General features: G+C 45.2%; 1 protein-coding gene across 1 annotated transcript in view; it reads left to right on the top strand.

Moving 5' to 3' along the window:
- Positions 1 to 13,557, top strand: part of PTPN3 (protein tyrosine phosphatase non-receptor type 3) — a 1,427,127-nt gene that overhangs the window by 519,105 nt on the left and 894,465 nt on the right. Inside the window, 1 exon segment of the mRNA XM_040432350.1 lies at positions 10,809 to 10,929. Within this exon segment, the coding sequence (XP_040288284.1) occupies positions 10,809 to 10,929 (121 nt within the window).

The following is a 13,557-nucleotide window of genomic DNA, read 5'->3' on the forward strand; positions in this document are numbered from 1 at the left end:
TCCGGATGCCTCTTGCCGTGCGCTGCCGTGCCTTGCCGGAACTCCGCCCCCGCCCCCATTATAGTCAACGGGGACAGAGCGCTGGTCCGGGGGCAGTCCTCACTAGCGGCAGGATGGATCCGGCAGGCCGTTCACCCGACATGGTATATCTGCTCGGGCTTTCTCTTACCGGGCTTATGTATTGTGGGGAGTTGCTCTGTTAGGCAGGGTGAGCGGACGCAGCACAGAGGCACAAAAACAGTTCTTAACCAGGATTCTGTGTTTTATTCACACTTGGCAGGTTAACAGAACAGAAACAACTTCACCTTAGTTTTAAGTCCTGGTGTTCAGTTCACACCGTTCTTCGGGTACCGCATATAGAGATCAAGTCCTGGTGTATGTGCACACCTTGCAACAGATCATCATAAAGAGTTCAAGTCCTGGATATCTTCGACCTATACTCCCAGACAAGTTGCAAACATGCATCCAGCCACAAGCACCTTAAGACAAACACCAGTTCCCACACTCTAGCTGGTTTTATTGAGGAGTCCGCAAAGCCCGTACCGGTATATGAAATCCGGTCTGGTGTTTGACCTCACCTTGCTGCAATTAGTCTCTGCATCACATCCTGGGAGGAAAATACCTCCAATCCATCAGCAGGCCCTTCACTGTGTCACAGTACCTTGTAGTTCACTTCCCCTATTTGCTCTAACACCTCATACGGACCCTGCCACTTGGCCAGAAATTTACTTTGTACTGTAGGCACAAGAACTCGGTCTCTGGGTTTAAGGGTTCTTACCTTGGCCGACCTATTGTAAACCCTACTTTGAACCTTTTGGGCCTCCTCAATATGCTGTTTGACTCCGGGCATAACGGCCGCCACCCTGTCCTGCATAACTGCAATATGCTCTATTAAATTTTTGTGGGCAGTGTGTTCTTGCTCCCAAGTTTCTTTAGCAGTATCCAGCAGACGCCTAGGATCTCTGCCATAAACTAACTCGAATGGCGAAAACCAGGTGAAATATTGCGGTACCTCACAGATTGTGAACATGAAATATGGCAAGAGAACATCCTAATTCCTTCCATCCTTTTTTAGCATACTCTAGAGTTTTTTTTAAACCTCTCTACAAGTCCTTCTGTCCGACTGGAAAAGATATGGTCCTGAAGACCTGAGAAACTGAAGACAACATTGATGCTCCTCTTCTGCTCAAAACGTTTGCCCTCAGGTCCAATGAGAGGAGTAGGAGGCTTAAAAAATGTGGTACTGTTAGGCGTACCGCTGTCTCACATGTCATATCTCCAGCATCTCCTGCTACACTGCAAGCTGCTGTCTTTACCAGATGGGGCAGGCAGATGCCTGTCAGACGCGTCCTTCGGCCACTCTGCCTCAGTGCTCCATCCCATGCTGGGGTCCTGTTTGGGCATGCGCCCACCGCTTTCTGTCACTTACGCTTCCAGGGATAAATGCTTCCTGCCTCCCAGCACAGCCCCTGGCTGGGGGTTACAGGTTTAAATAACAGCTTCCTCTCCTAGGAAGTTGCCTAAGCGCTGAGTTACTAACAGTAATAGCAAAGGTGTTCTGTTCTAATCTTCTTTGTTTGACCCAGCATGTTTGACCATCCTGTTTGCCTGCCGCCTGCATTGACTTCTGGACCTGTCTGATCCTCTGTACCGCGCTACTACCTGATACCAGCTTCTGACCTCTGGCTTGTCTGTGACCACACGTCAGCGTCTGCCTCTGACAATCATCATCAGCATTATCATCTGCTGCTTTTACTTCAGTCTTTTCTGCAATACCACTTCTCACCAATGTGTCTGCTGTTGCACTCAGTTCACACTAACTGCGGTTCTAACTACAACTTGAGCTATTTGAGCATTACCTCTTGTCTGAATCTGTGAGCCAGCTGTCACCCATATTAGATAATCCTGTAGGTAGTGGTTAAGTTTCTCTCTTGCTGTATTCTGTCCTTTTTCCTGTGAGAGTGGGGTTAGTAGCTGCCATCCCTTGGTTGACACTATCTCTGGTTTGATCAGTGGTCCCTCCCCGCTGGTCATAACAGGTACACAGATGTGCAAAACTGTTTGATATTAACAAGCTTGCATAGTTCTTTGGTGACTTGACATAAACTGGGTACCCTCATCTATGAGGATTCCCTTGGGTATACCCAATTGGCAAAACATGGTGTAAAACTCTTTGGCAATTAACTTTGCCAACGTTTTTCCACAGTGGGATGGCTTCAGGATACTGGGTAGCGCAATCCGTGACTACAAGGATATGCTCATGCCCCCATTGGACTTAACCAAACCAAATCCATGGAAATCCTTTCAAAGGGTATTTTTTTGATGGGTCGAGATACCAGCAGACTCCTAAAATGTGACATAGGAGCATGTATTTGACACTCTGGACATGATTCATAATACCTCTTTGCTTCGTGGAATACCACTGGCCAATATAAGCGCTGCAAGATGCGATCCAGCGTTTTCTTAGCGCCTAGGTACCCAGCCAGTGCTACCTCCAGCACTGTCTGACAATAAGGCTGCGGTGCAACTAATTGTTCACAGACTTCAACCCACACTCTGTCAACCCTATATAACAACTCCTGGTTGACAGCCATGTGGGGAAACACCTGCTTAGCACCTTGGCGCTGTGACCCACCATTTATTACATCAACATTTTCTCTGGCACATTTCAGAGTGGGACCTGAATTTGTGGAGTACCAAAGTTGTTGCTTGCATACCCCCAAATCAGACAACTCTGGTCCAACTCCTCCCTCTTTTTCCTGCATGGCAGCAATCCATTCACCGGAATCCAACACAAGGCCGCACTACATGCCTGCAGTATCGGAGCCTCTGCGCACCCCTCTCTGCTCCACGCTGGCCGCCCCGCCAGACGCTCTGGCACAAGAAGGTGCGGTGATATTCTCTGCCTCTGAAGCTGAGGGCGAGGAGCTGGCTGCAGGTACACTATTTTGCACGGGAAGACAGGGAAAGGAAAAGGTTCAGCGGCACTACGTAGATACACCTTGGGGTGCACGTCCGTGTCAAATCCGGAGACAGCAGCCGTCTGTAGAAGACCTTGTGTGTGGTGGTGCTCAGCCTAGTAAGTAGTATAGGCAATGGATAAGTAGAGAGAGACACGGCACTCACCAGAAGTCGTTGCTGGTTGCTTTATTGCAAGTCTTTATTGCTATTCTTGCGCGAAAACGGCCGTCGCCGCTGACACACATTGTGGCCATTCCGCTCCCCTGCCTGCGCCGCATGCCTCTTGACTTGCAATAAAGCAACCAGCAACGACTTCTGGTGAGTGCCGTGTCTCTCTCTACTTATCCATTGCAGGTACACTATTGCCACGCTTTTTGGGGCCTACCAAGACACTCACCATCCTGCCGTCTGAGGTGTCTCCAAAGAGGGACCCATACAGCCATTACCCCACAATGTTCACCGTATGTACACCACTGACAAGGGGCTCTCTGACACTCAAGCGAAGGGCCCACTGCAACTTCCTGGAGATGCTCCTACTCCTTCACCTCTGGCTGCTTCCTTTTCTCAGGACAGCTCTCCCACTACACACTCTGTTAGAAAGCTGCCTCATTTGCCTCAGAGACCTGTGAGGCCCAGCAAACCCTCAGAGTGGCATCCCCAACCCACTCTGTATCTGGGCTGTCTGTATCACAGGGTCTGGGTGTCCCTTGCACCCTGCGTCCTCATTATCCTACAGATCGTTGGTCATCTTCCTCCTCGGACTCTAATGGTCCCAGATCTCCTACTGTACCTCCTCCTAATTGGTAGTTCCATATCCAACAATTGCATACAAGGAAAGACTTTAGAAAAAATGTGGGCCACCACCTTCACCGACTGAAAGAACATCATAACGCCTCTCAAACAGTGATTCGCTCCCTTCAAGCAAAAACATCCTACCATACCCTTCAATGTTGTGAAGATTTAGACAATAGAGGCCATCGCCATAATATACGGGTTCGGGAGTCCCAGAAACTCAAGGAGAAGAAGATGTCCTAACCACCCTTCTTTCAATCTTTAACACTATCTTAAACCGTCCCTTCGCTCAACCTATCCTAAAGACCGAGCACAGAGAGCCCTGCGACAGAAGTGCATAGAGGGGGCCCCAAGAGATATCATATGCTATGTGAAAGATTTTGGCCTAAAAGAGAAGATTATGACTAAAGCACGTTCTGCTCAGTGCCTGGACTACCAAGGAACTCAAGTGACCTTATTCCAGGACTTGTCTTTGATCACTCTCCAGAAGAGAAGAGCACTGGATCTTTTCCATAAACACGAGCTGCCTTACAGATGAGGTTTCCCCTTTAGCCTATCAGTCTTCAAGAATGGGAAAGTGGTGGTAATGAAAAACTCTGATGACCTTTCGGACTTCTGCTCTCGTTTGGCAATAGTTTCACCACCACTACCAGAATTGGAGCTACCTTTCAGTCTTTCACCTATTTTGTTGAGCTGGAACACTGTGAGTCCTCGTAACAGACAACTACGGCCATCTACGGTGGAGCGCTGATGGAAGACCTACCCTTTGACAAAATGTACTGCTGTACCTGCTTCTGGCGGTTTACTCTTCATTCCTTTACTCCTTCTCTATTTCTTTCTTCCCTAAGCAGACATGTTAATTAATGGGGAGTGTTCACAATATTTTCCCCTTATTCTATGTAGTCCTGGGGGAGGGGGTTATTGCTTACTAGTCTGGGCATATGGTTTCCACTTCTCCCCGTGGGAGTCCTTTTTCCTTTACTCAGCTAATACTGATTGGCTGTGTGTTTATTTATTTTTTTCCTCTTCTTTGCGAAAGTACTTCATAGACTTAAGGGTATGGGTACCACTATGCCTTTAATGACTCATCAAATGATTGTTGATTTTAGTTTTAGTACTATTTGTACCTTTTTTTTTTCCCGCACCACTTTCTCTATTCTTCTCTCCATGTCCTATACTGTATGTCATCCATTACTCTTTGCAGGTGTCACAGAGGTTTGCAAGGGGGGCAGCTTGGCACTCTCTGATATAAGGTCCTTACTTGGATACAGTACCTTAACTTTAATGATCTGATGCCCTTTCCCTCATGTAGCTATGGCTAGGATTATGTCTGTAAATGTTAAAGGCCTTAATTAAAATATTAAAAGATGCACTACCCTACTGGAACTTTGTAGAGCTAAAGCTGATATTGTTTTTCTACAGGAGACTCATCTGGGCTCCTTGGGGGTCCTTCACTTTTGCAAAGCACTGGTTCTTTAGAGCCTAAGCTGCCTCAGCCAGCTCAAAGTCTGCAGGAGTGGCAATCGTGATATCTAGATCCTGCCCATTTCAGGTAGACAAGGTAGATGCAGATCCCTTGGGACGATACCTGGAAGGTACGCTGTACGGCGTCCAACTGCAGCTCTTCACGGTCTATACCCCTAATTCTGGTCAGCTCACCTTTCTGTCATCCTTACTCACTACACTTTCTTCTATTAGAGGGGGGGATCCAACTAATAGGGGGGGGGGTTTAATGTTCCATTTTCCGAAAATTTTGATAGGCTTTCAACATCTTTAGCCTCTCCATCTAGTCAGGTCAAACGCCTGTCCAGAGGTTTCCGTAAACTCATTCACACACATTCGTTCTATGACCTCTGGAGAGTGGACAACCCCTCCTCTCATCAATACACTTCTTAATCCCCTCCCCATCTCACACATACTAGGATTGATTATTTCCTGGGGAATGTATTAGCTCTCAGGTCCTTGAGTGCAGCATCTATAGTCCCGATCACTTGGTCGGACCACGCATCCATATTCCTTGAACTGACCCTTTCCTCTGGTCCCCTGAGAAATACCCATTGGTGGTTAAACGACACTCTTCTAACTAATCCGTCATCCTGCGCTGAGCTATGTATGTCGCTTTCCCATTATTTTGCTGAGAATGCACCTACTGCACCCTGTCAGGCTATCCTGCGGGAGGCACACAAGGCGGTATTCTGAGGCACATGCATCTCCTTTTCCTCTCACCTAAAAAAGGATAGAGAAGCCCAATATAGAGAATGTATCCATTCTCTGCGAGTGGCATAGAGGGACCTGGCTTTTTGACCGTCTAAACGACTACTGTTACAAATCATCGTACTGAGATCCAGGCTTTAAACGTTGACTCTTTCCATAACTGAAAAGTTGATCCGTTACAATAGACAGCGCTTCTTTACATATGGCAACAAACTTCATACCCTTCTAGCTCAACAATTAAAAGACCGCTCAGCCACCTCTACCCTCCATGCAATTAGAGGCCACCAGGGTACCCTTCAATATCACCCTAAGGCGATGACCAGTTAGTTTCATGCTTATTACTCGGTTTTATACCCTCTTCCTCCTTCCCTCTCTGATAAGACAAAGAATAATGAGTTGCTAGATGAGTTTTTAGTGGAATGTCACCTGCCTTCTTTATCTCCTGAGGCCATAGCTCATCTGAATCAGACCATTACAGTTGAGGAAGTTAGGGTGTCATCTCTGAGTTGCCTAGTGGTAAATCGCCTGGCCCTGACGGACTGTCGAACAAATTTTTCCAAATATTTAGGGATTTACTGACTCCACACATGGTCGATCTGTTTAACGGATTTCTAGCAGGGGATAAGATCCCTGACTCCTTGTTAAATTTGCATATAACTGTTATCCCTAAACTTGACAAGGATACAGTGGACTGTTCTAGTTATTGCCCCATTAGCCTGTTAAACTCAAACTTAAAGATATTCACCAAACTATTAGCGAATCACCTTAACTTTTGGCTTCACCACTTAATCAACAGGGATCAAGTCGGATTTGGTCAGTTCCGCCAAGCAGGGGGCAACACTAGAAAGGTCATAGATCTAATAGACGAGGTGGGTAGGGGTGGAGTCGAGGCCCTACTGCTGAGCCTAAACTGGGATTTTATGTTTCGAACCTTGCGCCATTATGGCTTTAAGGGCCCCTTTTTAGCTGCCCTGCGAGTTCTCTAGTCCTCCCCAAGCGCGACTACCACACTCCCACTCACCTCTCGTACCGATCTAAAATGGGACTCACCAAGGGTGCCCCCTCTCCCCCTCCTTTATGTGCTTAGTATCAAGCCTCTAGCTGCCCTAATACGTAATAGTCCAGACATTCAAGGAATTCCAATAAGAGATAAATCATTCTCCATCTCGCTCTTTGCAGACAATGTGTTACGCACTTTAACAAACCCTTTCCTAACCTTCACACAGTTATAGATCAATGCAGTAAGCTTTACGGTTACAAACTTAACACCTCTAAGCAGGGCTGTCTTTAACGCGGGGCAAAAGGGGCAGCTTCCCCGGGCCCAGTTGCTCCTGGGGGGCCCAAGGCAGCTGCCTCTTGAGCCCCGCTGGTCACTGCCCACAAATTCAATGACATTGAGTGGCTTGCCTATGGGGGGTGATCCGCCCTGGGTGTCAGGCTGTCAGCTACACAGGGGGGTGCTGCCATGCTTGCCTGTGTGCGGGCACTCCAGGCAGTGAACTGTGAGAAAGTGAGAGCTGTGATTCTCTTAGGAGAAAGGACCTTAGATGACATCATCACCATGTCACCAGTAACATAGCGATATTACTGGTCACATGGCTATGAGGTAATCAAAGGTCCTTTCTTTCTACCAGGAGTGTTGCTGCAGCCTGCAGGAGAAGTATGTCATAATTGTGAAGCTTTTTTTGTGTGAATATTACATCAGGAAAAGGTGATAGGAGCTGTTATTCTAATATACTGTAAGCTACTGTATAGTGGGGTGCTGTATAGTATGGGGTGCTATAGTGGTCTACTGTATACTATGGGGTGCTGTATACTGTGGGGTGCTGTATATTGTGGGGTGCTATACTGCTCTACTGTATACTATGGGGTGCTGTACTGTGCTTACAGTTTTTTTTGTGTGTGTGTGTTGTGGTTGAGGACGTGATTGCATGCTAGGGTGTGGGAAGGTGGGATCCAGGGGGCCCAAGTTAATTCTTGCCATGGGTCCAATCAAAATTAAAGATGGCCCTGCCTCTAAGACAGAGGCATTACCAATTAACATCACTCCTGATCGACTCCATCTCCTCCAATCTAGTTTTGATTATACCTGGCACACTCACTCCATTAAATATCTAGGCATACATCTTACTGCCAACTATCCTTTCCTATATTAAGCTAACTTCCCTCAAATACTATTGGAAATGTCTGCCCTACTAAATAAATGGAAACCCCTACCAATCTCTCTTCTGGGCCACATGGCGGCAATCAAAGTGTTCATTCTCCCTATATTCCTGTATCTGTTTGAGACACTCCTAGTGAGGGTGCCCACCATGGTCCTTCGATCAATTCAGTCTGCATTTGTCAATTTTGTTTGGAATTATAAACACCATAGATTAGCTAAACCAGGGCTGGCCAACCTGCGGCTCTCCAGCTGCTGTAAAACTTCAACTTCCACCATGCCCTGCTGTGGGCTGATAGCTGTAGGCAGACTGGGCATACTGGGAGTTGTAGTTCTGCAACAGCTGGAGAGCCACAGGTTGGCCATCCCTGAGCTAAACAGATTTTGATGGCGCATATAATTCCAAGGGAGGTTTTTGCACTTCCCAATATCCACTTATATTACTTAGCAACCCATTTACGGCATATTGCCGCTTGGTCTACGCTTCATTCATTCGTTGAATGGTTGTGGTTAGCACCAACTCACCCAGGGACCTTAATTTGGGGTTCTCTACCTATTCTAGCTTCTGATTTGCTCAGTCCCATGTTATTTACTAGGGAGACTTGGTATAGGAGTAGGATTAGATATGGCCTCTCAATGCTCCGTTCACCTCTTACTCTATTTCTCTTTTCCCCTCTCCTCCCGGACAGTTCAAGAGCAGGGATGGTTAGGCTGTGGATGGCTGCAGGGCTCTACCACTTTGTTGATTTGAAGGACCCTCTCTCTGCTTGTATTCTATCATTTGAGGACCTCAAGGGCAAATTTTCTTTGCCAAACACCATGGCATTTCAGTACCACAAAATCCTCTACTACTGTAGGAGTGTACTGGTTTCATTAGATGATCTGACCCTCTCCTCTTTTGAACGAGTGTGTACCCATATCCCCTCATCTAAGGGTCTTATCTCTGACATTTATCAGATTTTGATTTCCTTGGAATTTCCTGCAGACTTTAAATACTCCTACATCCGGAAATGGGAGATCTGGTTGCAAAGGGAGCTCCCACCAGAGCCCTGGCGATCTATCTGAAAAAAGGCACATTCTATCTCTTGTATAACTTACAGGGAAAACCAATTAAAGATTCTTACACACTGGTATCACACACCAGAAATACTACATACCCTAAAGCCTGTGTTGCCGGATATCTGTAGGAGATACTCCCAAACAAAGGCATCCTTATATCTTGTCTTTTCGTCATGTCCAATGATAATACCCTATTGGATGCAGGTGATTCAGGTGGTCCAAGATACTCTAAATATACGTTTTTCGAGGGACCCTATGGTGCTCCTTTAGAATGTGGTACCTAGGACACTCAAATTTGAACATTTGTGGACATTTGTCTATTTCCCCCATGCAAAGTTATAAACTTCTTACTTAATTTCTCTTAAAAGGGTTAAATTATACTGTTTAATACTGTGTAGCTGCATTTTATATGTTTTGATATATATCCTGTTCATTATCACTGTATTTGCAAGGCTCTGTGAAAAGGGTTAATGAATACGGAGAGACTGTTAGGACTTTGAATGAGAAGCTGTTTTTTTTACCACAGCTGCCATAGAGTTTAAAGAAGACCATGTTTTGGAGGGGAAAAGCCAGACGTTTTTTACCACCAAAAACAGACAGACTAAGCTTGTGACTGTCTGGTTTAGCCTTGTTGTTATGTCTGAAAACTTGTTTTTATCTGGAAAAACTGCTGTGTCATTGCCATTGAGTACCATTGAAGCTTTAATGTAAGTCTACGAGAGACTGAAAGTGTTACAATGTATCTGTCTGTGCTGAGCTTCTCCACTCAATCCCTCCCCCTAAAAGGTTCTAGTCTAGCTAAAACTGTGTATAAGGAGAGCAGTCAGAGCCCCTTGTGTGCTGCAGTTAGAAACCAGTGTTAGGAGGGGAAGACTCATGCCAGCCTGCATGAGTGACCAGAAGAAGATGCTGAGATGGTAGCGCTGAGCCACAGACCATGGGTCACTAGCCCTGTGACCAAGAAGCCACCCAGACTACTGAGCTACAAACCATTGGCCCTTGATGCCAGCCTTCTGAGAGAGAGAGGGACAGCTAGCTCAGACCATGGATCACTAGCCCTGTGACCAAGGATCCACCCAGACTACTGAGCTACAAACCATTGGCCCTTGATGCCAGCCTTCTGAGAGAGAGATCACAGACCATGGGTCACTAGCCCTGTGAACAAGGAGCCACCCAGACTACTGAGCTACAGACCATTGGCCCTTGATGCCAGCCTTCTGAGAGAAAGAGGGACAGCTAGCTTAGGCCTTTCCTCAGCATCAAACCCTTTTTCTGCCAGGGAGAAGACTGGAGAAGCCAGCCCAATGCCTCAACTGTATTGTTTTGTGCCCGAATTCCGACAGTAAAAAAGCACCCTGGTTAACTGCAGACTCTGACTCTCTGGACTTATTTCCTATTGGGGTGCACCATGCCCTACCATCTCTTCTGGATAGCTGCAACACATGGTTGCACCTTGACGGCGACCGGGGGACCCAGTGTAGCGTTGGGGCCACCCCAAACCCGGCCACTGCATATCATTTTTGTTAAAATTGTTTAATATTGCTGCTCAAATAATTTCACTCCGGATTTATAATTATATAATCTTCAATTAAGTTGAATTTTTATTTTTATTTTTGAACAGCTGAGTTTGGCGATTACAATAAATCAGTACATCTTTCCAGATACCTTTCAAATAATCAGTTCATTCCTGATCAAGACAATGATTTTATAAGTAAAGTGGAATCCCTCCACAACCAGCACAGGTAAATATTGATTCTTGGGAGAAAGGAAATGCACATAAATTCTGTTTTTGAAATGATATAAATGATGCTTATTGTTTTAGTAGCGTTAAGTTTTTTTTACTAGAATGTAAAAAAACACTCAAATAAGGCTACTTTCACACTAGCGTTTTAGTTTTCCGGTATTGAGTTCCGTCATAGGGCCTCAATACCGGAAAAAAACGCTTCAGTTTTGTCCCCATTCATTGTCAATGGGGACAAAACTGAACTGAACAGAACGGAATGCTCCAAAATTCAGTTTAGTTGTGTTCACATACCGGAGAGCAAACCACAACATGTTGTAGTTTGCTTTCCGTCCTTGGATGCGGAACAAGACGGATCCGGCATGACCCCCAATGCAAGTCAATGGGGACGGATCCATTTTCTCTGACACAATCTGCCACAACAGGAAACTGATCCGTCCTCCATTGACTTTCAATGGAGTTCATGACGGATCCGTCTTGGCAATGTTAAAGATAATACAACCGGATTCGTTCATAATGGATGCAGATGGTTGTATTATCAGTAACGGAAGTGTTTTTGCTGAACCCTGCCGGATCTAGTAATCCTGTTTGTTCAGGCTACTTTCACACTAGAGTTTTTAAGTATTAATCCTAAACTAAGGATTAGGTATTATTATTAAATTGGTTGTCCACCTTTTATTGTCATGAGTAGTAGTATAGGGACCCATGTCTCGTCAAACTCAAAGTGACAGGTGCCCCGCCCATTTTTAACACCATAACCCCTCCCAGAAATGCCCAAAAATGCCCTAACACCGCCCAGATCCGCCCATTTCTCTCCCCTCGCCCGTCCCATTTGACTAATTTCTCAGCGATTATTATGCCTGGTCGTGTCATGCATTTACCTATGTATCTATCTAGCCTATCTATAGAACGTTCCATCTACTGTATCTATGTATCTATCTATCCTATCTATAGAACTTTCCATCAACTTTAACTATCTATGTATCTATCTATCTATCTATCCTATCTATAGAACTTTCCATCTACTGTATCTATCTATCTATCTATCTATCCTATCTATAGAACTTTCCATCTACTATATCTATCTATCTATCTATCTATCTATCTATCTATCTATCTATCCATCCCCTTTATCTATCTAACACAGTGTGAAAAATGGTTGTAATATGTAATGGCTATATGGTTGTATTAATGGCTTATAACGCCCGACTATTTTTACATACATGTATAATTTTGTTATTTCACAACGATTATCGCACCACTATATACCAGTCATTTATTTGGACCGTATATTATTTTGTTATTTATACAATAATTTACAATATTCAAATTGTTTTTAGATGTCAGCTTACCAAGATACTTTATGGGGCGATTATATCATCCCCGGTTTATCGCCATATTACCCTTCTTTTTACTATTTTTACATGCCTGTTTTAAATTCTTTATTGATGCAATATAACACGCGACATTTGACTAATTTCTCAGCGATTATTACGCCTGGTCGTGTCATGCATTTATCTACTCTATCTATCCATCTAACATAGGAACATAGTACATGAGGCCGAAAAAAGACATTTGTCCATCCAGATCGGCCTGTCATCCTGCAAGTTGATCAAGAGGAAGGCAAAAAAAAACTGTGAGGTAGAAGCCAATTTTCTTCACTTTAGGGGAATAAAAAATTCCTTCCCGACTCCAATCAGGCAATCAGAATAACTCCCTGGATCAACGACCCCTCTCTAGTAGCTATAGCCTGTAATATTATTACACTCCAGAAATACATCCAGGCCCCTCTTGAATTCCTTTATTGTACTCACCACCTCCTCAGGCAGAGAGCTCCATAGTCTCACTGCTCTTACCGTAAAGAATCCTCTTATGTTTGTGTACAAACCGTCTTTCCTCCAGACGCAGAGGATGTCCCCTCGTCACAGTTACAGTCCTGGGGATAAATAGATGATGGGATAGATCACTGTACTGACCCATGATATATTTATACATAGTAATTAGATCTCCCCTCAGTCGTCTTTTTTCTAAAGTGAATACCCCTAATTTTGATAATCTTTCAGGGTACTGTAGTTGCCCCATTCCAGTTATTACTTTAGTTGCCCTCCTCTGGACCCTCTCCAGATCTGCTATGTCTGCCTTGTTCACAGGAGCCCAGAACTGTACACAGTACTCCATGTGTGGTCTGACTAATGATTTGTAAAGTGGTAGGACTATGTTCTCATCACGGGCATCTATGCCCCTTTTGATGCAACCCATTATCTTATTGGCCTTGGCAGCAGCTGCCTGACACTGTTTTTTGCAGCTTAGTTTGCTGTTTTTTAAAATTCCTAGATCTTTTTCCATGTCAGTGTTACCGAGTGTTTTACCATTTAGTATGTACGGGTGACAGATGACACGTTGTGTTCTCTCTCAATATGTAATTTTTGCGGTTTTTGTTACAGTTATATAGACTGGGGTGCTGAGCACAAGTGTAGCGGTCTAAAATGCAGCGTCTGCGGCGAGCTGGTTGGCAAATTTGACCACCACGTCTGTTAGGCTACTTTCACACTAGCGTTCGGGTGTCCGCTCGTGCGCACCGTTTGAAGGGGCTCACGAGCGGCCCCGAACGCATCCGTCTGGCCCCAAT

This window comes from Bufo bufo, chromosome 5 (assembly GCF_905171765.1).
Source record: "Bufo bufo chromosome 5, aBufBuf1.1, whole genome shotgun sequence".
NCBI lineage: Eukaryota > Metazoa > Chordata > Amphibia > Anura > Bufonidae > Bufo > Bufo bufo.